Here is a 27,947-nt window from a genome sequence, read left to right as displayed (position 1 = left end):
CTTCCAGCAAAGTTTGCAGACATGTATTGCATACCCTAGTGAATTTAGGGAGAAAAGGACTTTTTGCATTGATTACAGAAGCATAGCTACTTTGAACTGTCAGCTTTAAGGGACCTAAATCTGAAGGGCGGCAGCCTTAACAGTTCAGTATAAAAGTCACTGACAGATCTACAGTTTTGAGTTTAAATTGAATCAGAATCAGGAGGTCTAAAAAAACTCTAAATTTATTGAAATCAAGATTCCTATTTTTATTTTGTAAGGGGAAAACTCTGAGTTATTTCCACATCTTAGTGATTATAATCAGAGTGTTTTGGTTGGAACTTGGACAAACTATAGTTCTGAGGACATTTCTGGTACTCACTTTAAAGGCTAATGAAAGTCAAACCCTTCAAAGACATTTCACCTATGGGCATGATCTAATGTTAACTGTAATTATTAGAAAGATCTTGTAATTTGTATACATACTGATAGAGATCATCAGCAGAAAATTTTCAATAATCAAGAATGTTAAAAACAAAAAGGTATATAGAGACACTAAAAAACTACCTAAGTTCCTTGAATGGGCTACGTTCTACTAGAGCCTGTTATTTTAGTGCAGAAATATTTTTTTAGCAGGTATTCACAGTTAACTTCCTGTTTACAATATATTTAAGAAATGTGAAAATCTTATCAAGATTTTTAATGTGCTTTCTCATTCTCCAATCAGTACAGAGCATTCTTTTAAGCAATGGTTAAATCTTATAGTTCCTTTTTGGCTTCTCTTTCAACAATAATAGGTTCATTTTCTGGCTCTAATAGGAGGGAGTTGGATTTGCCGGCTGGCTGTTGTGTAAGCATCAACTATACTGACTACATTAGGAGCAAAAAACAGGAAGAAACTAGTTGGTAAAATACAATCATAGGCTAGCAGGAAATCAGTGGACTATTTGTCACTCCTTCCAAAGAGAAGGAAAACAGTTGGTAGCAGATACTCAGTACCATCAGGTATCCAGCAAAGAGATTAAGTCTCCTTTTCTCCATGCTGGGATACTCAGAGTTTTACTTCAATGTGGACCATGGCTACTTGGAGGGTCTGGTCCGAGGATTCAAAGCTGGGATCTTGACAAGTTCAGACTATGTCAATTTAGCACAGTGCGAGACACTAGAAGGTAAGTCTGCTGGTTTATTTTATTTAGAAAGAAATACTGTTGCTTAGACCTTTGAAGAAGGAAGGTAAAAGACTGAAGTATTGAAAGCTTATCTTAAAACCAGAGATAACCCTGATGTCCTTTGAAGGACTGTTCTCGTATTTAATTTAATAGCTTTCCATAGAAATTACCCTAGGATTGTACAGACTGTGATTTGCAAAGCAATCCAGATGATGGGATTTTCTAGTTTACTGATAAGGTTTGGAAATCTCATTCACAGCGTTCCTATGGAGACTGGTAACATTGTCGTAGATTTTACCCACACTATAGAACTGTTAAAGTATGGACATTTCATATCAATTCAGCTGGATAAAATAGTTCCCAAAAAATCTTATTAAAAGTGTACCTTTTAGCTCTGAGTTTCTCTGTAAAAGATAATATTAGTATTTTATTACTTCATGTGTTTTAGGGCGGTGGGGGACATCCTACTTACCAGGAAGAGAAAACTTGACTTCACAAATATAGAACTGAACTATTCTCAAGCTTATAAAAAAAAAAAAAAGCTTTTTTCAAGGTTACTTTGCCACAGTAATAGAGAGAACACACACTTGTTTCCAAAACAGCTTTATGTGGCCTTGACTGGTCACAGCCAGATGAAGACAGGCTTGTACAAAGAATCATGAGACATGCCTCTAGACACTTGGCAGGAAAGAAGTGCAGCAGAAAAAAATCATCTTTCTAAAGAACATAAACTTTCTCCAAAATAAAAGCCACGATTGTACACTGAAATAATTTCTATACCACGCAGTATATTAGATTAATTTGAAAAAGGATCAAGGAAAAATAATAAGCTTACTCTCTTTTAAGCATTGGTTGCTTTGTGTATGCGGTAATGGATTTTGGGAAATGAGCAACGTAGAACCTGTTGATTCCCATAGACAATGGAGTTTTCAGGCTGTCTAAACTGTTAATATAATAACAACGTAAGTCTGGGAAGGTTGGTTGTCATTCCTCTTGCAGATTAAACTAACATTTAAATAGATTGATATAGGTATTTATCTGACAGCAGGATAAAATTCCTCTCATGGTTAAAGAAGAGATGGTCAGTACAGTCAATGGGATCTAAAGACTATTCAACTGACCAAGTGCATGTACCTACTTCAGTTGATAAGCTGGAGAGATTTATCAGCTCTCCATTTCATACAGTGGCAGGTTAGACACACAGAGCACATGTATATACTTACTCTGAGAACTGAAATTTATTCCTTATGTCAGCTGGACAAAATGAACAGTTTCTGAAGACTAATTGTACCAGCAGTTGTGATCTATGCATCTTAAAGACTGCACAGACACTCTTGATACTGTATTTAATTGTTTGAGTCATAAAGTCCTGCTCCCTGAATATAGACTTCAGAAAAAGCCAATAGAACTTCAAACATCTATAAAAGACACAAAAGACAGAATCATTAAACTCTTCACTTGTCTCTGTAGAGAAGCTCAATACGTGATGTCATCAAAGGCTCCATGAAGGAAAAAAAACCCCAATATAAAATCCTGGTTACTTTTGAATGACCTAAAAATACACAGGTATGATTTTTTGAAAAACATACAAGAAAACAGGATTTCCCTCATCCTTCCCAGAAGAATACTTGCTCGTATTAAGAACAGTAAGAAAAACTATCTAGATTTTAAGTCATGCTGTAAGAAAGTTATTTACAACAACTACAAGTAGTTTTCAAACATTTCTGAGATGTATAAACCTTTAACATTATTAAAAGCATAGAACTGATGTACAGATCACAATAGAGAGATAAAATCTTTTTTATAATAGAAAGAACAATGACTTTTTTATTTTGAACCTTCTTTCTAATGTTCATTCAATTTTATAATGCAAATTATTTCAGCACAGAAGCAGCAGCCTTCATCAATCCACCTACAAGCATATCTCCACTACCCACTATCACTTCCCTTTTTTCTCTATTCAGCTACATCTCTTTCTCCATTGTAACATTTTCTACTTCTTTTAGACTGCTAACAGATTCTTACCAGTTATCTATCAAATGTATCATTTATAATAAAAATAGGAGAAGTATTGGATTTGTGCATGAGGCTAAATACACTTATCTCTCTGCACATATAGGAAAGATGCTGTGATATTGAACTTGCACCATGAGTGTACAGTGCACCAAAACCATAGACCCTTACCTCCAAAGTAAAAAATGGAGCTTTATGCATACATTGTATTTTCTTTCCAATTAGAAAATCCAGCATGTGGATTTGTACAGTAGTATTATTGTGCTTGTCCAATAGTGCCCTCAGTTCATGTGTTCACATTAAAAGGTAACAAATTTACCCCATTCTGCATTCTGTGGCACAGCACCACACCACAAAACTGGCCTAAGCTAAAAATATTATAAATATGCTAAAACAAACAAGATCAAAACCACCCCAAGCAACCTATAAATAGAATCAAAAATACCTTTTAATTTCAAAGTGGTTTTGGTATCTCTAGAGGGAAAACCATAATGTCAGTACAGAAGAACCACAAGAAAAACTGTAGGTTAGTGCTGTACATCTGCTTGATAACCACAGAGTAAGTTTACCAGTGAGAGGGAAAGAAAAAACAAAGGATGTTAATTGACTTACGTTACCACTGTGTCCTCTCAGTTCAGGGCCACACAGAGAGAAGAGGCCTTCAGCTTAACCTAGACATCCTTTTGGGCTCGTTTTAATCATAATTTCCATGGAGCTACCTTGTGGGATGCAACGCTGGCTGAAACACCTGCAACATGGCATGGTAGTAGTTTGGCCCTATGTCATCATCTGTTTCAGGGGAATGGGATCCCCAGAGGAACCCTGCTGACAGTCTTTGAGGTAGAATATGGGGCAGGGTGGGGGGTAAATTCAGTACTTTTTTCTTTCCTTGCTTCCTTGTGTGATGGAAAGACTACTACTCTCTAGAAGGCAGACTAGGTCACAGGAGGACAAGCAGCCCAGCTCTGCTCCCACTAACATCACTGAAGTAAGTTGACTTCACTTGCCAGAGTCAGGTCACACCAGCATGCAGTGGCTGAAGTAACAGTGTGACTGAAAAACTGGGGGTAGCTGACTATTAAAGTGAGGCATCAGACAAGACATCATGTGCTTGATGCCAAGAGACCACGTTAATGCTTTGTTCAAGTTCCCCCAATACTCCTTCTTTCTGATCAGCATCGTTCATGTCTTAACTGCATTCATTGAATTAGTCCCCCTCTGCACAGTAATTCCCTTTTAACATACTGCTAATTGTGTTTGGTTGTGGTTCAATTGTGGGTCTAATCACGTGATTTAAAGTCACATTACTGAAAGTCATACATTCCCTACATGTGATTTCCCTGCATATAATTGTATGAGGAAATAAACAATGCAGATGGATGGCAATAATACCGACAGATGAAATACAGGAATTTTCCTTCCTAGGGATCTTGTGGACATGCTGAAAAGCCCAAGAGTCCCTGAGAAAAGGAGCAGCTACCATCACTGAAAAGTTTTGGTGAACAGGAATGTCTGAGGCCCAGTAAGGCTCAGCCACCTACTCCTGCCAGGTCATCACGTCATGTTACTAGTACCAGTGTCTGACTCTGTTAGTCCTCAAGTCTTACTTAGGCCAACAGCAAAGAGAAGATACAACTTAAGACCAGCAGAGCAGTCTCTGAGCTGCACTGAATACTGCCATGGTGTGAACTCTGATTATGACATTCATGATTGATCTTACATAGTATTGGAGCCTGTGGATGACTATTTTCTCCATTGTTTTGTCTCAGGCCATGAGATGTTTCTTACATACAATATTCACACTAGCATTTATTAAAACAGTAAGAAATACTTCTATAAAGCAGACCGTAGAACTGACAAGGTCATAAATCCAGGGCATAGTATTTCCTCCATAGCTATTGAGAGCCAGATGGAGCTAATACTTTTCATGCCTTACATTAGAGCATGGTTTCTGAAGTCACTCAGTTAATCACAGAACTGAGGAAGGTAACAGTCTTGTCAAACTGCTCTCACTCAGCAGTTTTGGTTTCTGTTCATCTTATGATGGCTTAAACACACTTCAGAACGGCCAATACTTGGGGCTGGTACTTAGGTTTTGCAGTCTGCTTTAGGTACTAAACCCCTGAAAACCACTGTGTTTGAAATGCATTTACCAGTGTGACTCAAGGCAGATATGAGTAGCTTGTCTGAAAAAGGAATGGAGAAAAACTGGAATTCAGTCCCTTGCATGTAAGGAGGTAGTATTATTTAATCACATATTATTTTTACCCTCTTTGCAATAAAAAGAGAAAGTAAAATGATCATTTTTCACAGGAAATGTAGAAGTGATATGAAAATATTAGTGATTAAAAGTTGGTCTTACATATTTAGGCTCATTTTTGGGCACAATTCTGCTTGTTTATTTATCTTATAATCTTGCTTACCTTTCTCTCTTTCTTGAAATAAGTGGGTTTCTTTTTTCAAATCTAGATGTTCTTTCTTCTTTCTACATGGAAGACTGTACTGAAACTATGACTGTTTCCTAGTATTTGACTCTGACCATTGAAAAACCAATTACCTCTGCATTCTTTTGTCAACAGGTTTGTGATCATCTATATAATTTTAAGAATCAATTAGTTTACACCGTTAGTATAAGTTCTATAAGTATATAGTTGGAAGATCTAGAGAAATGCTAACAGTTCCAGAGTGCTAGCTGAGTAAAGCTGTCCTATACAAGAGTACATTGATGTGATTTGATATGTATTTGATGGATGGACCATTTGGTGGATAAGGAATTGGCTGGATGGTCACACCCAGAGAATAGTGATCAATGGCTCAATGTCCAGATGGAGATCAGTGGCAAGTGGTGTCTCCCAGGAGTCTGTGTTGGGACAAGTACTCTTTAATATCTTCATCAATAATATAGAGAGTGGGACCAAGTGCACCCTCAGCAAGTTTGTAGCTGACACCAAGCTGAGTGGTGCAGCTGACACACCTGAGGGACAGGATGCCATCCAGAGGGACCTGGACAAGCTTGAGAAGTGGGCCCATGTGAACCTCATGAGGTTCAAAAAAGCCAAGTGCAAGATCCTGCACCTGGGTTGCGACAACCCCTGGTATTGGGACAACAGGCTGGGGCATTAAGGGATTGCAATCAGCCCAGCAGAGAAGGACTTGGGGTTACTGGCGGATGAAGAGCTGGACATGAGCCGCAATGTGAGCCCACAGCCCAGAAAGACAATTGTATCCTGGGATGCATCAAGTGTGGGCAGCAGGTTGAGAGGTGATTCTTCCCTTCTACTCTGCTCTGGTGAGACCCCACCTGGAGTCCTGTGTCCAGCTCTGGGGTCCTTAGTACGGGAAAGACATGGACCTGTTGGAGTGGGTCCAGAGGAAGGCCACAAAAAAGATCAGAGTGATGGAACACCTCCCCTGTAAGGAAAGGCTGAGAGAGCTGGGGTTGTTCAGCCTGGAGAATGCTCTGTGGAGACCTCATAGCAGCCTTTCAATACTTCAAGGGGCTTATAAGAAAGTTTGGGACAGACATTTTAGTAGGGCCTGTTGGGAGGACAAAGGGTAACAGTTTTAAACTAGAAGAGGCTAGATTCAGACTAGATATAAGGAAGACATTTTTTACAATGAGGGTGGTGAGACACTGGAATAGGTTTCCTGGAGAGGTCAGAAACATTCAAGGTCAGGTTGGATGGGGCTCTGAGCAACCTGATCTAGTTAAAGAGGTCCCTGATCATTGCAGAACAGTTGGACTAAATGACCTTAAAGGGTCCCTTCCAACCCAAACCATTCTATGTTTCTATGATTCTGTAATTGCTAAAATGAGCTTGAGTGGCAGCCAACCTGTTTAGAAAACCCTGAGGGTTAGCTCTCTCAGTAAGCTAAAGCGCTATATGTAGGAGTTTGAATTCACAATGTGCTACTTCTTTTGCTTTAAGTCTCAGTGTAGGCAACCTTATTGCGTACTAAGTACATATACATGGGGAAATAGGAAAGAATAGCTACTATACTGATAAATGCACCTTGCTAACTACATATTAACTTACCTTACAGGTAGACCCTTATTTCAGCCAGAGTGAATGTTGCTGTCCTTTTCCCTAAATATCACTTCAGGTTTTATTTGGAAATCCAATCATTGTGAATGCCCAAACCATATAACATTATACCAATCTGCAATTTACAGGAGTTTTAATATAGCATTTTAATATAATTATGCAATATAGCAGAGGCTTTTGTAAAAGGAAATGTTAAACTGCTTTGAACATTAAGAGCTGATTTAAATTCTTACTTTTTCCTCATCATGGAAAATGGATAGCAGAGGAAATCTGCCAAATGATTTCTTTGATATTGCAAAAGATTCTTTCAACTTTGTTGTCTAATCAACTCATTTTCCTCAGTTACCAGGGTTGGGAGTTCAGACAGAATATGTCATGATAACTCAGGTTTCTGTAACAGCTTCTTAGGGTCTGGTAGTCTTCAGCCATAAATCAGACAAAGCCAAAACAGAAATACTAAAAGAGTGTAACTCTGCCCTTTCAAGTGCTCCACTACAGAAGCCATTTGGAGCCCAGAATCTGAGCCAGGCAAGATGTGATCTCTCCTCTTCTTCAGGCAGACTGATAACATAAGATTTTAGTCTTACCTGAGATTTAAATATTTCATATGAAAATTTAAGATCTTAATAAAGTTAAAGGATGATTCCTATTGATGCATGACAGTCCATAGGATTGCAGGAGACAAAACAACTGATGTATTATAATGATGAAGATCATGAAATTGAAACATTGAACAAACTTGATTGGGAAGGGGCTAGGCACAGTGGCAATTAGCACTGTACTGGTGTGGCTGGAAAGGAAAGCTGCTGGTGAAACTTCTGACAAAGGTATAAATCATTTGTGCTTTCCTGTGGCATGCAGTAAGTCTTACTCATAGAAAGCAGTGCAAATTTGCATTAATTATACATTTACTTTATATTAACTCTATGCCAAAAACTTTTCAATAGAGTATTGAAACCAGATCAGATGCTTAATACGAAAATATGTTAGAAATTAACATTTTAAATGGTTTTTCTATTTGGTTTGTAGGCAATACAATGACAGTTTATTCTCATTATCTTTCCTGAATCTACTTCTAGATCTGAAGTTACATCTACAGACGACAGACTATGGCAACTTCTTGGCTAATGAAACTGGTCCTCTCACTATTTCTACCATCGATGACAAATTGAAAGCAAAACTACTCACAGAATTTCATTACTTTAGAAACCATGCTTTTGAACCACTTGCCACTTTTCTGAATTTTATCACGTAAGTAATATTAGCACATAGCTTATCACACAGACTCAAAAAAAAGCACACAGTTACAAGTTAAAACAGTGTAAACACATTGTACTGGAATTTCTATTAAGTTTCAAAAATAGAAAAATTACTTTGGTACTGCAATATTTATGTACTTTATTTACTAATATAAGTTCTGAAAATAATATGTGAAGAGCTATTGTCTTTTGAACTACTTATTTTAAAGAACACAAGCAGATTTTTTCTGTGTACCGTGGCAGGAATGGTAGAGATTGAGAAAAATGGTTATGATTTTCAAACATCATTTAAATCACAGAACTTGAAAAAATTAAGTTTGTGGGACGATTCATGCGAGATTAGCATTTCATGATGTACAGGGCAGTGATTTAATTCCTAGGCATGTGGCAAAATCTAGCTTTCTAGCTTTTTAAAGTACAAGTGCTGTTTGATGCCAGATGAAGAGAAAGTTCTGATCTCAATACAATCATAAATGGACAAAACTTGTAAATGAATGGTGTAAACAACTTTAAGAACAGGGATCTGCTTTATAACAGTGTAACAACATGGATTAGTGAATTGTCAGCAGGATATTTTACCTGTTTACTCCTCTTGATCTTATCTTTTTAATATACTAAAACAAGAGCACTAGACTGTTCAGCTTACTTTCCAGGAGTATTTTTATCGTAACAGCAAAATAAAGAATTATTATTATTATTATTATTTTATTTTATTTTATTTTATTTTTTGTCAACTGTAGCTGACAAGTTTTAGCCTAATAGATAAACAGGATCTTAAAGACTGCCCTAGGACAGTTGTGGTCTGCAGGCATACAATGTTTCCATTTTGCTTCAAGGAAATCAAAGCAAAAATATGAAAATTATGGCAGCTTTTTTCTCACACTGACTGATGTGTATACACAAACTCTGCATGCTGTTGTGTTTGTTTTTTTTTTTTAATAATGGAGAAGTTAGGTTAAGATATTTAACACAATTATTAAATTATTGAACTACATCTCACCAGATCCTCAAGCCCCCTCACGGATATGGTATGAGATCATATTAATCCCTGTATGTGTCTAGCTATATTCTGAATCAACAATGCAAGCAAGACTGGCATCTTTGTTATAAATGTCCCAAGGTAATAGCTTTCCCATTTCAAAGTCACTGGTAAAACTCCTATCAGCCTCTCTGGCAGTAAAACCAGTAAGAATCTGATAGAGAACTTCTACTGAAGAGAAAACTCTTAGCAATAAAGTAGAAATCTGTGAGAACCTGTTCTTAGTTTCCTCATGGGAGAATGTTTAAAGCCAAGTGAGAGGAAAGCCCTAAAATTGGTCCATCTGCATGAACTCTGCAGTTTTAGTGCTGAGATTCCCATGCACCTCCTCTCTGTCCAGATGGTCTATATGAAATAACAAAATCCCAAACTGCTAGCTCAGGTGATTTATTTTTTGATGCCACTCATTGTCACATGTTATAGAAAATCTACATTTCACAGCTGTTATTATATTCATGTTTCAGTTTCCCCTTCTTTAAAAGTATCTCTTCCAAAGCAGTCATGTGGTTTAAAACTAGTACTGTGTTACTTGCTATTTAAAAACTTGTGTTTGATGAGACATTAATACAGAGTGAAAATACAAACCTGCAAGTACTGTCATTGTTTCTGACTTTAGTTTTATTAGTAATTTTCAAAAATCTTGATTTTGTATTTTTAAAAGGAAAACTCATTATAAATGTCTTTTTCTTTCAAATACAGATACAGCTATATGATTGACAATGTAATTCTTTTAATAACTGGCACACTACATCAGCGGCCCATAGCTGAACTTGTTCCCAAGTGCCATCCACTGGGGAGATTTGAGCAAATGGAAGCAGTCAGCATTGCCTCAAACCCCACTGAGCTGTTCAATGCAATTTTGGTTGATACACCATTAGGTAGGAACACTAAATTATTTCTTATTTGCTTCTTGAAACAGCTCCTCCTGTATTTTTAGGAATATCTCTGATGGAGAAGTATGTTTTCCACTGCATATGGTGTGTTTTGGTAATACAAAACATGATCAAGCACTTCCAAAGTGGTGTTCATGACATTCTCTCGTAACATTTATTAGCAGCCTCTATACCAACCTTGGGTAGAAAACATGCTGCTCAAGAAGTGTAATGGACATCTTTTATGTCCAAAGTAGCCACTGATTTAGAGCGTCTAGATTTTTTTTATTTCAACACCTGCATCTATAACTAAAAAATTTAAGATGAAATCTTGCCTATCCTTCACTAAGAATCAAGAAGCAGACAGTTACTAATAAATATTAGATGTTGTGGTAGAACCAAGATTCCCTCTTGGGATTTGGGTGTGGTTCAAACACAAAGAAAATCACTATTTTGAAGAACTAAATCTAAAAGCAAACAGAGTGAAGGCTGGGTATGTTGTCTTCTGAAACTGGAGTCAAACTCTACTCAATCTGCTGCAGCAGCCAACAAAAACAAGCAAGCTGTGGGGCAGTGCTGGGAAGGGTACTGATAATAAGATGGAAATGGATGGATTTGAACTTATAGGAGATTACTGTGTGCCCTCACCTTGAATACTGTGAGTAGTTTTGGGTCCTGCTTGTCAAGAAGATGTGGTGGCTTGGCCTGACAGAAACCAAAGGCCCCAGCACAATGCAGAGATAAAAGAGGGGTGGATAAGGAGCTTGTGGGTTGAGATCACCTATGAAATACTGTTGCAGCCAAAACAGACTAAACTGAGGGAAAAATAATGTGATTTATTGTTGATTCATATATATATGTATTAAAAAAATAATTAATTATGCATCTAGGCATTAGGAAACAGAAAAGAAACATTTACATGCTTAGGGAAAACACCTTTCCTCCTCTCGTTGCTGCTCTTTTGCACCAGGCGCCACTCCTTTGCCCCTGTTACCACCACAGACGACATTCACTCCCTTCAGAGAGGCAACAAGCAGCACAAGGAATGGAGGGAGTTTGCAGTCAGTACATGGCAGTTTCTCTCTGCCACTCCTTCCCCCTCACACTTACCCTCTGCCCCAGCACAGGCCCTCCGCAGGCCGCAGGGAGCACCTGCTCCAGGTCCTGGAGTGACACCTCCTCCTTCTCTGACCTTGGTGTTCCCTCTGCTGTTTCTCAAAATGTTTTCCCTCTTCCTCTCTACATCCTGTGGTTTTTGCCCTTTCTTAAATATATTTTCCCAGAGGCACCACTCGCTGGGCTGAGGGGCTGGGCTGTGCCCTGCGGGACCCCGCTGGCACTGGCTGGAACCGGCCGTGCCCGGCATGGGGCAGCCCCGGCCCCTCCTCACAGCGGCCGCCATGCAGGCCCCTGCCAGCGCCGCGACAGCCAATGCAGTAAAATCCAAGAAGGCACAGAGCAGGAGAGCTAAGATGAACAAGGGGACACCACTGCCATGGGCAGACAAAAAAGGCTAGACTCCAGTTTGGAGAGGACAAGGCTGAAGAGAGACACGGACAATGTTTACAAAGTCCTGAGAGCAGTGGTTTGTCGACATTGAGCTACAAACTGCTGCTTACTAAATCCTTTAGAAGACCAAATCCCAGCAGAAAACTAGTTTTAAAACAGGTAAAATAAAGCAATCTTTTTATACAGCTGGCAGTAAATTTCTGGAAATTTTTTTGCTGAACAAGTTTGTAAAAGCAGATAGTATCAGAACTTTAAAACAATGGGACAAATTCAGGGGAAATGGATCTACAAAGAGATACTGAAGGGGACTGTCAGGGCTACACGCTCTAATGTGCTTCGTCCAAAATCTGGGTGCTGGAAGAGTGGGAAGGTAGAAGACCATGAAACACAACCAGGCTCCCATGGACTCTCCAGATACCATCTTCCATTGCCACTGTTTGTGACAACTCTGTCGTGCAGCACTGGTCTGTCCCACTGGCATAGCTTAGTAACAGCGAGGGTTTGGCATGCTTTTGTTGGTTATGAATATGGCATTTTTAAGTGGTCCAGAAGCACAAATGAACTTCATCCTCTGCCTCTGTGTCCCTTCCGTGCTTGCTCTTTAGCCATTTCTGCAGAGGACCTGGAAGCACAGATGGCCAAGGTCAAAGCTTGTGCCCCTCACTAGTTGCAATCTGTTGCCTTTCTTCCACTACAGACTTACCCAAAGAGGAAGAGGAAAGATAGGAAAGAGGATTCTCCTTAACAGTTGTGGAATACCTGCATGATTTAAGACAAAAATTATCTTTCCTCACTAGAAAATCTCCCTAATGCCCAAACCATATACTTCAGAGAAGATTAGGGCTTTCATTAGCATTTCCCATCTGATTCTCTCTGAAGATGTGGACTCTGGCTGTGGCACTGATTGATTCCCCTCACAGCAGATTCTCATTAAATAGGAGGGAGTAGGAGGATAAGGGGAAAATCAAGAGGATTTCTCTTCCCCTCTGTTATATCACTCTCTCTTGTACAACAGAAACCTCAGATCCTTGCTCACACACAGGTGAATGGCCATGGACAAGCGATGCATATTATCAGCATGTAGATTTATACTGCAATATAATAAACTCTGCTTTCAGCTGCTTTCTTTCAAGACTGCTTGTCTGAAAATGACCTGGATGAAATGAACATCGAAATAATGCGCAACAAACTGTACAAGGCAAGTTCTTGTAACATAATGATTATACTTGGGGTTTTTCAAAGTGTCTCAGAAAAGGAGGTCAGTATCATTAACCCTGTTTTATGGATGGGGAAACAGAAGCATGGTGAGATAAAGCAAGCTGTCTAAGGTCACCTGGTTGATGACAACTCCAGGAATCAAATCCAGCTCCTTTCATTTCCACTCCACTGTTTGGAGAGTTTTCAAATTTTAGGTCTGCATCCGAATTCTAATTTAATATCTCATTAATGAAAATGTTTTATATGTCAGGCTAAAACCCAGATCCATTTGTTTATGAATAACTCAGTTACTCACCAAATGCCACAGAACTGTTAGCTCCTAAGTGAGCCTAGACAGGCTTTTGGCTAACATTTCTTCTTTTTAAATAAAAAGTAGATGTGATTTGAAAAGGTCTAATTGCTTTGAGTCTAGCTATCATTTCTTTTTACTTAAGGGTTTTGTATAATTTCCTTCCTTTAAAAATTATCTTTAGCATTGCTACAGCACACTGCTGTGAGGATACGCATCTAATGTGCCTTGCATTTTCAAAGTACTTTACAAATATTAGCACCCAGGTCAATACTCTTAGGACAGTCTCTTTAAAGGCTATATATATTACATCCTGTTAATGGTTCCTCCTGGCACATTCTCTCCAAATTCTTTGTTATCTTTCTTTCACAGTGGATGCCCCAGACTGCAGGAAGTATTCTTACAGTGGTCTGATTACACTAGGGGAAAGAAAAAAAATCTTGTGTTTGTCTTACAAATGATATTTATAAATTCCAATTCCCAAGCCAATATTTGATTCTTAAATAGTCTGCTACTTCCTGTCACTCAAAACAACATCAGTTATACACAAGTATTTTAATTATTTTGCAGTACTGCTAAATTAGATACTCTTTTTCCATTTGATAGCATACAGATTTGATTCTTATGTCCTGTGTGGATGACTATATTTATACTTATTAAATCTTTTTTGTTTGTTTGTTTTTCTTCTCTTCTAAGTACCAGGGGGATCATTTTGTAAACACTTCTAAATTATTAATTTAAAATTTCTCCTCTGCTTCAGCTGTCAGTGTGATCAATTATGTTGCAGCTCTATTACCAGATAGCAATATATAGAACCTAATGCATAATCCCATGCAGCAGATCTCCCTTGAGATGTGTCTACTTAAAATTCACTTAATTGCATAGTTAGGGACAGCTTCTTTTATAAAGACTGTGTGAAGCTGTAGCAAATGCATTTTGATAGTATAAATGTTCCCTAAGACAGTATTTCAGGGGATAGAGAAGCAGGGGGAACAGCATCTCTGAGATATTTAGGGTCATTCCTGCACAGGCATTTTGAAATGGGTATGAAGGCCAGAATCCTTAATAGACCAGAAGCTTTGTCTGCTGTTCTGTCCTAATCCAGGGTTTAGGGTAGAGCCGTAGGGATTAAGTTTTGTAGCCTCATAGTGCTGGCCCAACAGCCGTGGCATATTCCCAAATCCCCTCCTCCACACTATAAATGCAGAATTTCCTTCAGCCATCTGCTTATCATACAGTGGAAGCTCAATGGAACTCAAGAAGTTCCTTCTTTAGAGTGGAAAGAAAACACAGTATGTGTCCTATAACAATTTTTGAAAATGAATGCACCCATATTTTAATAACAAGACATTTGCATTTTAATATTTCAGCTTTCACTCCAGCAAAGTAATTAAGCACATACTTGAATTTAAATTCATAGGTAGAATTATCAAAGTTAATGGAAGTGTTTAAGAATTAGGTTCATGACCATGTGTTGTGCTGGTCCAGGTCTTAAGTATCATTTAAAATATTTCTCTTCTTCTTTCATGTAGTCTTACCTTGAGGCGTTTTATAAGTTTTGTGAAAAACAAGGTGGTACTACAGCAGAAATAATGAGACCTATTCTTGAGGTAAGAAAAAATCACTCTTTGTACATGAAAGTCCTCCACAATGTTTTCAAAATTAGGTTACTTTGTTTTCCTGTTCCTTACTGCAGTTACCTGACAACTGTTTGCCTCTCATCTGAATAATTGTTTTTCTGAGATGTAATGAAGACTTTATTTTAGGATGACTTTTGCCTCCTGACTAGAGAAGCTAGTCCATTACCAGGGAGGAGTTATCCTCAGTTAAAATTTTTCTATAACAGAGGGCAGAATAGAATAAATGCTGCACTATCTCTGACTGTTGTCCCTTAACATTTTTCTGTATTATGTAGAAAAACTGAAGAAGTGGATTATTCTTGCACCTCCTAGCTCAAAATTTGGGATAGCTAAGGTCTGGTATTACTGTATATTTACTAATCAATAGTCTTCAAGCTACATGACACTAATACATTTGTTTACTCTCCTATTAAAAATGATCAAATTTACAGTTAAGAGACTTTTGGAACTAGTGTCATACAGAAAAGTCAAACATTCAGTGTTTTATTTTTGTCTCAACTCAGAAAAGTTTAGGGGGTTTTTTGTGACATAGAAAATTCCCAACATGCTCCTCCCTAAAGCATATCTGCAGCACAGTGAATATTTTTGTATCTGTTACCATAATAAAAGATGCAGAAATTCCTAAAGTTTTCTTAGCATTCAGCCTCATTTTTTTTTTCACATGGTTTATCACAATTCTTTGCAGAGTTTGAGAGCCAGATCACCCATTTGTTTCCAGGAGTTTTTTTCTGGATAAGCAAAACTTACACCCTGGCAACTGCACAAAATTCACTGAGCTCTGATGACATCATATTGGAAGTCTGCATTATAGAAGAGAGATAATAACCCTGGGAGCTCACCCCTGAGGAAGAATGAGCATAAATTACATCTTACGAAACAATGTCCCAAAAGGGGTTGCAATTTCATATTTTATTTAACCAGGCCATAAAGTTTCAGTTTATATTCTAAAGAAAAATAGTCTTAATCAAGAAAAATAGAGCAGAAATTATGTATTTTTGACTATTTTTCTTGAAAAATAGAAATCAAGAGATTGGCTGGCAGAGGTAAAGACATTTCCTACAGTTGACTCAGATTTTCAAAAACTTCATTTTTAGCTAGAAATTCATGCTGAGAGCAGATTAGTTCCCAACATTAGTTTAAGCATGTTGTAAAACTCTTTTTATACCAGTGGTAACAGTTTGTCTATGATAAGCTTCTTTAAAATCCCTATCTAATGTCAATCAGCTAGGAGGATAAATTTTTCTGTAGATTTCCTTTTCTATAACATTTTAATAATCTGAAGACATACACACACCAGATTGCTAATGGTTGAATTCACAAAAAGCCAGTTTAATTATTGAAAAGAATACTTGCTATTTATTCTGTAACCTTATATGTAAGACTACCAACCTGACCCTAACAGAATGAGACTGAGGTATTTAGCTCCCCGGCTTCTTGACCACCAGCCACAGTGCCCACCTTCCACATTAAAACTACTGACCATCTCTCTTCCACCATGGACAATAAATGTTGCATGTTTAACCCTGAATCTGGCAAGAAAGTGCAGGACTGCACTGCAGCTAGTGCTGTGCCTCTTACTAGAGCCCCATGCTAATTCTTAAGTAGCACACTTGCTACTTCACTTTCCCATATGGAAAATAAAGCACTTGGGAAATGGCCGTCCTATGACTCCAACTCTACCTGCAGCAATCAAATGGCCCAAGTCACCAAGAAACTGCCTCATGGCCTTACTCACTATGGAGAACTTCATGTGCCAATATTTTGATGAATTGAGAGGTCTGTATGGATGGGACTGATCCTGCAAATTTTCTCAAACCGGGAGCCACCAGAAGTAGGCCCCAAACCTGCTAGCATTAGCTGCAATTGCATCTGAGCATGCTTTTTTCCCAACAAAATATTACAAATCTAACAGCTAGATTCAACATGGCTTTAACAAGTTAAAAAACCACAGCATTTGTCCTTCTGGCTGATATGCCCATTCAAATTAATAAGGGAAGTGAAATTTGGCCCTGTTATTTATTAGCTAGAAATCTTTTCAAGAACACTTATCTTCTTCTCGTTATTTCTCTATTGTTTACTCGTTTTCCTTACTCTGAAGTCAGTGCCAGAGGGCAGCTGGGTCCCTGTTACAGTGTGTTCCAGTACACAGGAGTAGTATCTATGAATATATGCTTAACTGCTAAAGTTGTAGAAGTGTGTTGCAACTGCAGTCTTATTCAGCAGAAAACAGTATCCTTCTGCTTAAATCAGTTAAAAAATTCACAGCATAAGAAATTTTGTAAGCTACCTAAAACGTGCATATACCATATACGCTTCACTTGGAAGATTTTACTGCATAATCCCTGCAATTAGCCAAGCCTGTGCTGCTCTTACAGCATGAAAGTAAGTAATAAAGGAAAGAAATAAAACCACAGTCAATTTAGATCTCAGAAGAGAAGAATAGATTTTAATCAGACAGAACTGAGTACAATTGTTTTTATTTACCATTATATTTTCAATTCATACTGTAAGAATGGCAAATGAAATTTTGCCTTCTAAAAAAAAAAGAACAACCTGAGATCCAGATATCAGAATGACTTTCAGTCTACTGCTGCAGGGAAAACAGATACTACACACATCTAAACCTGGCAGAAGAAATATAGCCTTTGATTCTATGTGTTAAAAATTAACTGTTACTTGAAACACTTGAAAACTTTAACTTGGCAAGTAAACAGCCCCCTCCACCTTATTAAATTATCGCTTAAAATATGTGCATTCAGAAACTTTTCTTCCTTCAGAATTTCCATTCAACCTTTACTCTCAGCAGCACTTTGAGTTACCCCAGAACAGTACTATTGATTCTTGCGCCTTTCCTGTATTATTAATAAGAGTATTATTTCATAACTTCAGAAGGTTGTGTGAGGAGATATTTTGTTGTCAACATCTGGGTAACTAAGTAGGGAAATGAGGAAGCAGCAGAGATTATATTTTTAGTGCAAAAATCACAGAATAAAAGCTGTGCTTGCAAAACACTTTGATTTTCTAGTTAAAATTTAACAAGTATTTGCAAATAAAGATTTACAATTTTTAAGCTAAGGTATGTTTCTAATGCTCTGAACTCTACTTTTTCTTAAAAGTTTCCATAGTTTAGCTTACTGAAAAAAAACATATCCCCACTTTAATTTAGAATTACATCTCTAATAACATCTCTTTATTCTTTGTTTTGCATATTAAGTTTGAGGCAGACAGACGTGCCTTTATCATCACCATTAATTCATTTGGCACTGAGCTGAGTAAAGATGACCGAGAGAAGCTGTATCCAACCTGTGGAAAACTGTATCCAGAAGGCTTACACCTGTTGGCCACTGCAGATGACTATGAGCAAGTGAAGTGTGTTGCAGATTACTACGCAGTATGTAATCAAATTTCTTAAAACAAAAAGCCAAAGTACAAAAACTTAACATCTCTTGACATCAGCAAAATTTTAGAGTATTCATGTAAGTTAAAAGCATTTTCAACGAAGATGCAAAAGATCCCATAAAGATGTATATGGAATCAAAGGCCTTTGATATGAAGACATAAAACATATTAATAGCTAAGTGCTATACAATGTTCCTCTTACGATGATGATTAAATAAGACCAAATCACAGTCTAGTAAATAAAACTCTTCCTACTTCATTAACCCTCCCCAAACTGAGTTTCACTTCACAGCTGCTGCATCCAAGATTTTGGAGCAAAAGCATAAGTCATTTTGAAACAAGCTGACCAAACTATTCATGTCACAGATGAGTGCAAACCTGATTCACTGCTAGTGTACCATAAAAATGCCCTTCTGAAAAGTTTTCTCTAAATCGCTGGTTGAATCAAAGTAGATGATGTTGTTAATACTGACGCAACGTGCTGCTATTAAAGATGAATCAAACTGCAATACTTATTTTATGAACTAACTGTGGTACTCTGGCTACCTATAATATTTAATCTACCTCCAAGTAAGTACACAAACAAAATGATGCCAGGTTTACTGCTTTTTCCACAGAAGCAGCAAAGCTGGAGGCTGGAGGTGCACATCTGTTCCCATGCATAAATAGAACATTAGAAGCATGTGTCACTGTGTCAATGTGGTACAGAACAAATCTATTCACGTGATGGTGGGGTATTTAGATGAATTTGGGAACCATTGTACTAGACCTATAGTGCACTGCTACTTTATAGGAAAACCAAAACAAATACACAGAGAAGCAAGCTACACAAAAGTGTGACACATGAGAAATTAAGTCAAATATATCTGCGCAGAATATTCCAGAATGACGTATCAGACTAATGGATTTAGATACAATATTAACGCAGATAAAGCAAATCCAGCTGACTGCTGGAAATAAAGTGAGCAGCCATGCAAGGATCAGAGTTCAGGGTTTTGGCTCCATTTACAGCTCTGGCTTTGATGGATACTATTTGTACAAGGAGTTCAGTGCTCTCTGTCCAAAGGAGTGAAAGGTCATGTGTCATTCTACAATAAATCTATTTTAGTGCCCTTAGTAAATTACTTTAAGTTGTAGGAAATGATGGTAAGAAATACAAGAACAAATGTGATTCTTCTTTCTTTTGCTGAGTATATGCTTTTAACTTTTGATTTATGTAGAACTGTAATCTGTACATGAATTCTTCTGTACAGGAAGATTACTTAATGTAAATTAATTAAGAAAGTAATGTAAGGTATCTGTGCTGCACACAATGTAAAAGTATCTTATTTCCATTTTGTGGTTGTCTATGCTTTTAGGAATATAAGGCTGTGTTTGAAGGTGTAGGGAGTGGCGCTGTCGAAAAGACACTGGAAGATGCATTTTTTGAACATGAGGTAAGAGCTTCTAACCTTAAAATATCAAAATGAAAGTTACCCACTTGGAATAACATTTAAAACAAGAATGAGGTACCAGGCTTTTGATTTTACTATACTGCATCATTCAGCTTTGTATTCAAGAACACAGTATTTCTGTGGCTGTCAACATTTGGCTGAATAAAAATGGAAGGATTTACCTTTTAAATAAAATAAATTTGAGGATATTCTTCTGAAGATTAGTTATAAAACTACCAACCCTGATAGCCAATCCAAATGCCATCTCAAATAATTAAATTTCTTTTGAATAGTCTACTGAAGAAGGTGTTTCACCATTGTCCTTTACTTACCTGTACAGTTGCTTGAGTCTATTACCAAAATTAATCCACAGATGACATTTCAATTATATTTATATTCAAGAGACTCCTAAATATAGTCATAGTTACAAAGTTACATAGAAATCTTGATCAGAAAAGCTACCATATAGAAATCACATTTGCCGCCTTTAATATTTTATCATAATGCCCATTTTATCTTTTCCACAGGTAAAGCTGAATGTGCTTGCATTCAACAACCAGTTTCATTTTGGAGTATTTTATGCCTATGTAAAGTTAAAGGAACAGGAATGCAGGAATATTGTATGGATTGCTGAATGCATTTCTCAGAGACACAGAACCAAAATTAACAACTACATTCCAATTTTCTAAATCTGAGGATTTATAATCCTACAATGCCTGAGAAGATGCATTATTTCATTGAAAAGAAGATATATGATTTAAAAATTTAACCCTTAAAAGATGTTTTAAATTGTATTAATGATCCTCCGTATATACAGCAGTGTAAGAAAAAGTAATCCAATTAGAGATATGAGTACTTTATAAGGAAATATTAATAGACTTATTCATAGTTTCTGTTGATAGATTTGTTCTCCGCTGTGCCTATTTTAATTTAATTGATCAATAAAATCTCCATGCAAGGTCATACATAATCTTTCTCTTAATGGCTTAGTTTTGAATTAACGGTTTTATCAAAAGACCAACTAAACCACTACTTCTGTCTTACACTCATAGTCTTCTTCATTGCATACAAGATTGTATGAAGGACTTGATACACAAATGAGAGAGAAACTTTAGAGTTACTCTGAGATTCCCCTTCAGGAATCTCAAAGAGAAAGCTTCCTGAACCTTGCTAACTGTGACACTTCTCTGCAGCTAAATGTAAATAAGTAACTTAATTTCATGAAAATGTTTTCATTTATTCCTTTATGGTCACGTGAGGAGCACGGTAAGTGTCAAACGGGTGTCTGATCTACTCCACAGCAATACAAATATCTCCTGCCAGCACACCAAAGACACTGTCTTCATGTACGCACCAGGGAAGATTATGAAACATGAATGAAAATACCAGCCAAGTCTGTATCAGTTTTACATCAGACACAAACAACACCAGCGCTGAGCTATTTGAGGACCTGGCTAAGATCAGTAACTAAAAATAGAGTGAACACTTGAAGACAGATTGTAGCAGGACAAGATTAAGTCTGCTGAAGAAAAAGGGAGCATTTTGAAAGCCATACCAACATTCTGCTGTCCTACCCCATTCAAAAAATTTGTCCTTTTATCTTTGAAACAGGCCATACCTTGATTTTCTGCATGACTTCGTAGTTTCAAGCTGCACAACAGCAAATCTCAATCAGCTGACTATGCCTCCAGTAATATGATACAGAAATAAAATCCATTTCCTGCCGAGTAGACAGAAAAATAACATAACTGATGTCAACACCTCAGAATTATGGAAAACATTCAGACATCATGGTTTCAAGAACTGAGATATCTCTCTATAATATATACATGTGCACATATATTCATACATAAAAAGCAGAAAACTTTACCATTTTTATAGCTAAAACCACACTTCTTAAACTGTAAATGTAACCAAAGGGTTATATCTTAGAACATCCCATACTGATTTAATAGACAATTGAGAAGATTTTTAATATTTTGCTTTATTGTGAATCACAGAGAATCTTACATTATTACTTTAAAAAAATACATTAATAGAATTTCCTTTAGAAATAATTCAGTAAGATTTTAGAAGAATTAACTAAAAAGAAATAAATGTATAAGAAAATAATACAAATTTTATTTCTATATTGAGGCTTTTTTGTTTAGTAGATCTAGTAATTCAGAAGAGAAATAGAAAAGAAACTGAACTGTAAGATTTATGGATTGCAATTTCGGTTTGGTATGTCTAGTTGCTTCCTTGCACTACTTTTATTAACTTGAAGTTCTTAATTTGTATTTCCTAGTCTTATCTGTGACCAATGCTTTCCAGTTCACATCTGTATTGAAAACTATATCACAAACTATTTCACAAACTGCAATGAAGAAATAGGGCTACATTGTCTCAAATTTGCATTTTTTCTATGTTTTTTAGTAATTGCATTAAAAAGTAATTGTGAGCAGAAGAATAACAAAGTCAACTGGTCTGGAACTCAGAAACTGAATTCACACAACTCAGCACAGTGCACGAATACTTTTTCTGTACTGATAAATCAAAACTCCCTATTTGAACAAAACAAATCAGCTGGCTTTCTGCCAAGAATTTTTTGAAGTGATTTGAAGGGGAAAGAATCTGCTCTCCACCCTAAATCATTCTGTGCCAGGGAAGATATGCAGCTGCTATTGCTAGTCTGTGGATACTGTTGGCTCAGAAAGAAATGAGCAGGAACTGCAGCTTACATGATTGTGTTGTCAGCAGAAATGGTCTTTTGACTATGAAACGGACAGCATCAGTGTTGATTGATGCTTTTTTCAAAACAACTTTCTAGATATTTGCTAAGTAAGGACATGATGTACTAGATGTTGATTATATTCAATTTAAGAATAAGCAAGAGAAGCAACAGACTAAGAAAGGAATCAGGACTTTAAAATTATAAGTCGTCAGACACGTAGCTTTTTCTATAAATAGTATAATTTATGTTACTCTTTCATTAGTAAATCAGGCTTCATGCTGGTGTGTGTATATATATACACACACACACAAATATATAAATAAATAAAAATAAAAATGGTCACATACTATCTCTAGTAAGATTTTATAGTGGAATTCTCAGCCACAGAATCCCTACTATAAGCACCATTAACTTCTTAATGATAATGTCAACATGTAGAAAAGGGGAACATGAGGCAATGAGCCTTTCTTGTTCTTATACCTTTCAAAAAAGAGGAACTTGTGTTCACACTTTTTAATGGCTAAGCCTATCCAGACAGATTTGTTTAGAATGATTATGCTGACTATGCCCCTTGGCCTGTGTCTTCAATGAGAGATGAAGAACAGGACCAGGAATGAGCTTCTGGTGAGCTCTGAGAGCTGTCAATCTTTCTTTCCCATCATTTGCTATAACACAGGCTTGACATGCTTGCCATCTGCTCACAAACAGCTGAGCAGCACTGAACTGTGGATAGACCATGCTGCAGTGCTTGAAGCACTTCCTAGGCCCAGTCCCTTCTTCCTGCACAAATGACAATTTATGTCAGTTAGGAATTGAAGATTTATAGGATGAATCATATCAGAGTGTGGTTCTAAGACTAGCTCTGGACTCATAGTCAGTTGACAATAGCAGAATCTTATTCTGGTTCTATCAATTCCAGCATGACTTTCAGGTAACATGGAAAATAATCCAATACAATACTTGTTCTATTCTGCACCTTTATGGATATTAAAGCTAATATTATGTAACAGCTTTCTTTCATACATGACAATATGATGCTTTCTGTTTTCAGGAAGTATGCCTAAGTTGCAGAGCATATTTAACTCTTTAGCAACTCTACTTCAGACCAAAACAGCAGGTTCAAAGTATGTGAATAGGGTGATAGCTGGCCATAATTCGGATTTGCATGAGAATGATAAAGCTGTTAGCATGAAGACTATTATAATGGTTTAAACAAGAGGTAAGACAAAGTCCAATGATGTGCTGAACAACTGGATTGCTTTACCAAAGTGTGGAGAAACGGTGTAATATAAATCACAGAAAAAAGAAGTGATAAATGGCAATAATATCTACCAGGCAGTTAAAACAATTTACATGACACAAAAACTCATCTCAAATGACTCAATATATTGGGATATCTCCCAAATGACAGAGAAAATAAGAAATGGGATTCAAAAAATAGCAAGACAAACCTGTCAAAGAACCTAGGTAAAAATTTTCATATTGATGACACACAGTGAGAAACATTTGACTATTTGGAATCCATATTTACTGAGACTTTCAATTTTTTAAAAAATCCAACCCACATAACTCAGCTGGCAGTGTTAGTGCAAACATTCCAGATGTGGAACACAGTCACTGACAATCCTATTTTAATGTGCAAGCCAGAAAAATGAACACTGTATTTTGTATTAGGTTTGAGCTTCTCCAGGAGTAAAAAGAAGAAACACTAATTGCTTTGAAAGCATGCAACAGTTAACAACAATAAATATAAATCACAAGCCTACTAACTGGTGGAATCTGTTGTCACCAGCATTTTAAAAAGCTTGCTAGATTCTTTTCCTATCTTAATACCAACATGTAGCAGTGAAATTTAAGAAGAAAATACCATACAAAACAGTATATGTTATTTATTATAAAAAAAAATACAATTTGAAACTAATTGTTACATTGTTGAAATAGAAGAAAATGGTCATTCTGCACAAAGAACCTTACAGCTTTGTGATGCATGCCCCTTTTCACCCTCAGCCCAAGTTGCTACATGTCTTAAAAGCTCTGTCAGCTTCAGGACAGTTGGTGAAACACTGAGTTCTGTTGTGCAGGCACAGGGTTACAGGGAATACGGCAATGCTTTTAAGCATTACAGCAAAAATACTCTCTGTGGAAGCGCATTACGAGTCCTAACTTGTTGCTTGTAACATGTAACAGCAACTCAGATGGAGTTTGAATAGGAGCAGGTACAAGTTGCAAGGTCCTTGATAAGATAATGGCCATATTGTCTTGTTTTCCAACCTACAAAAACTAAAATTTGTTATCTTGTTAGTATTATATTGAAAATAAAGTAATTGTTTTTCTTTTTGTTCTGTATTGTTCTCTTAAACTTCTGTCTTGTTTTATGCATGTGCATACACACATGCACATGATTTCCCCCCTGTATTCTGCTCCTGTGAGACCCCACCTGGAGTACTGTGTTCAGCTCTGAAGCCCCCAACATAAGAAGGACATGGACCTGTTGGAACAAGTCCAGAGAAGGGTCACAAAGATGATCAGAGGGCTAGAGCCCCTCTCCTATAAAGCCAGGCTGAGAGGGTTGGGGTTGTTCGGCCTGGAGAAGAGAAGGTTCCAGGGAGACCTTACAGTGGCCTCCCAGTAGCTAAAGGGGGCCTACAAGATGGAGAGGGACTCTTTACAAGGGTGTGTAGGGATAGGAGAAGGGGGAATGGCTTTAAACTGAAAGGGGGTAGATTTAGATTAGGTATTAGGAAGGAATTCTTCACTATGAGGGTGGTGAGCCCCTGGAATAGGTTTCCCAGAGAAGCTGTGGATGCCCCATCCCTGGAAGTGCTCAAGGCCAGGCTGGATGGGGCTTTGAGCAACCTGGTCTAGTAGAAGGTGTCCCTGCCCATGGCAGGGGGTTGGAACTAGATGATCTTTAAGGTCCCTTCCAACCCAAACCAATCTATGATTCTATGATCAACTACAATATTTTCTACTGAGTCAAACACCGGCTAGAAATTGAGAAAGCCAACACTAGGTAAATCAATTTAGAACAAATTAAAGAATGTTGCTTCACAACATTTTAGGAAAAGAACAATTAAAACATTTGAAAGATTTGTAATAAAATCCATTAAAGTCAAATAAAGCAAAGGAAACTTTTTTTCCATTTTCAACTAAATTAATTTAGATCATTTTATTCATACCATACAGCACAAGAGGCAAATGAGAGCCCTCAAATAATTACCAGCCCAATTTAAGCTCATAAAAATTCTTTATACCTATGACAATACTTAAGCCAAGTTCAGCCTAGCCCTGTACTAGTGTTGTTTACAACCTCTGTTAACCTAAAAACTGAAACATGCTTGAGTGTGGCAGAGTCTGGGGACAAAAGCTGCCCCTTATCTGGAGAAACCAAGAATCAAAGACAAGGAGGCCGCATATTCTCTGCCTTTAGTGAGGAAATTTTAAAAATTCAAAAAGCTGAAATTATTCTTTAGAGAAGTCTCCTCACTCAACCAGAGCCTTGACAGAAATGGCTTAATGAAATTTAAATATATTAGCAAAAGATAGAATTGAACCATCATAACTGTTACAAAACCCAAGTGTTTTATCTATCATCTGTTACATGAAGAGGGAGTACTAACACTGTTACAAATGTGCAGAAGCCAAAAGAGCCAAAATAAAACAGATGAAGTTTATTTATAGCAAATATTATGACTTTCATAGATGTATGAAAACCACAAACAAATTCCAAATTACTCTAAACAATATGTTATAAAAACGGTTTACGGCACAAAAAATTAACAAATGGTTTAGCAAACACATATAAATGCATATAGTAAAAGCTACTGCAGGTAATAGCCCACTCATCTAGTGTTATGGAAAGAAAATACAGTGCTTCTACTGAATTCAGTGGGAGCAGGGTTAAAACCTCCAGGGTGACTGTGTTGCTGTGTTTGTCAGCTGTATACACAAGGTTTATGAGGAAACCCTAAAGCTGTCCCTAGAGCTGCCCAGTGGGGCAGACTGCTGTACAGTGTCCTGCAGCAGCCAGGGTGCTGAGAACTATTGTGTTAGGTAGTTGCACAGCATGGTCACTGTGCCCAGCACAGGTCACAGAGCACTGAGCAGCTGACTGGAAAAGATAACATTTTTTTAGAACCCTTAGCGCATTAGTGTTGATGGCTGATTCTATCAATTTCTTTGAGCACATTTCTTTACCACTCATCGTTGGCAGGAGACAATAACTGAGAAATTCTGCCAACACTGTTATCACTACTTCCCTCTGTGGTCTTCATGATCTACAATTAGACCACTTCTGAGTAGGTGGATTTCAGTTTGGGTTCAGAGGTTTGACCATCTGACTAATTAAACAGACCTATTCAATTCAGTATATTGGGAGCCAGCCACAGGAATCCCTCTTATTTTGCTTAATATAAGAATGCAGAAACCAGTGAAAGCCACTAAAACCAGTGAAAGCCGCTGCTATTAAAGCATGCTAGTAAAAGTGACTGTATAAAATCATGCCATGACTTACATATCAAAGCCTTTTTGCTACCATTCCAATGCAGAGCCTGTCATTTAAAGGTGTGAGCTTTAATGTTTTTCCCTTAAAATAGCAGTAACACTTCACAACCTCCACTGTGAAACAATTGCTGTCAGTCTAATGCAATCATATCAGTGTAGCTTTTTCCTCCTATGGTTTTACATCAGCCTTTACTATTGAATCATGGTTTGTAGTTTATCTTAATCTCTCAGGACTTTATCCTTACCAAAGCACAAGCCAAGTTTTGCATTAAAACAAACCCTTGCCAAAAGTATTAACTCACTGATCAAAATGCCGCTGTTTCAAATCAGACCTACTCATTCTAATCACATGTGCACTAAATGCTATTTTGTCTAAGTGTCTCTCAGCAAATCAAATGTTTCATTGCACAAGTCTTCAAGAGGTGTGGGCTGGACCTTGAATAAACATTCCATCTAACTGTCCAGTCTTATCCTTGAAGTGGGCAGCTCCACATTTCTTGGAACTAAATAAAAATAAATAAATAATAATTAAAAAAAAAAAGTTACTAAACCAGATTGCCAACATTCACTCAAGAACTCAGAGTACTGTGAACACTACAACCCTGAACTGGATTTGAGACCTAGCAGGAAAACAGGATAGAAAACAGGAGATCAAGAAACCAGAAAGTTCTTTCTTATAATTATTACCTAGGATGCAAGCTGCTGTTATCTATATCCACTGGAACAACTTCATGGATGACATATGCATGCTTATGAGTGCGATATTTAAACTCCAGGGTTATGAAACCAGTGCAAATTCAAACACAAAGCCAACTGAAGGTGGGAAGGGTGGTTCACCAATGGCCATTATTGACAGGAATTATACT

At 37.2% G+C, this 27,947-nt stretch overlaps 1 protein-coding gene and 1 long non-coding RNA gene across 5 annotated transcripts in view; one reads left to right on the top strand and one right to left on the bottom strand.

Moving 5' to 3' along the window:
• LOC130145467 (uncharacterized) overlaps nucleotides 1-27,947 on the bottom strand; it is a 94,951-nt gene that overhangs the window by 52,915 nt on the left and 14,089 nt on the right. For all 4 annotated transcript variants that reach the window (XR_008820563.1, XR_008820564.1, XR_008820566.1 and 1 more), the window contains one exon: nucleotides 21,484-21,585. This is a non-coding gene — a long non-coding RNA (uncharacterized LOC130145467). The remainder of the gene's footprint in view (nucleotides 1-21,483; nucleotides 21,586-27,947) is intronic.
• Nucleotides 921-21,476, top strand: ATP6V0D2 (ATPase H+ transporting V0 subunit d2). The gene is made up of 8 exons (XM_056330255.1): nucleotides 921-1,148; nucleotides 8,287-8,458; nucleotides 10,205-10,383; nucleotides 13,005-13,084; nucleotides 14,926-15,003; nucleotides 18,248-18,424; nucleotides 19,791-19,868; nucleotides 20,393-21,476. The coding sequence occupies exons 1-8, from the start codon at nucleotides 1,019-1,021 to the stop codon at nucleotides 20,552-20,554; spliced, it is 1,056 nt and encodes a 351-aa protein (XP_056186230.1). The 5' UTR covers nucleotides 921-1,018; the 3' UTR covers nucleotides 20,555-21,476.

Source organism: Falco biarmicus, chromosome 3 (genome assembly GCF_023638135.1).
Source record: "Falco biarmicus isolate bFalBia1 chromosome 3, bFalBia1.pri, whole genome shotgun sequence".
Lineage (NCBI taxonomy): Eukaryota > Metazoa > Chordata > Aves > Falconiformes > Falconidae > Falco > Falco biarmicus.
The sequence above is the reverse complement of the archived record's forward strand: the minus strand, read 5'-3'. Positions and strand labels throughout refer to the sequence as shown.

Coding starts and splice junctions, on each gene's coding strand:
- ATP6V0D2 (XM_056330255.1), top strand. CDS start 1,019: ATGCTGGGATACTCAGAGTTTTACTTCAATGTGGACCATGGCTACTTG. Junction 10,384..13,004: donor TTTGGTTGATACACCATTAG/GTAGGAACACTA, acceptor CTCTGCTTTCAG/CTGCTTTCTTTCAAGACTGC. Junction 18,425..19,790: donor GTGTTGCAGATTACTACGCA/GTATGTAATCAA, acceptor CTATGCTTTTAG/GAATATAAGGCTGTGTTTGA.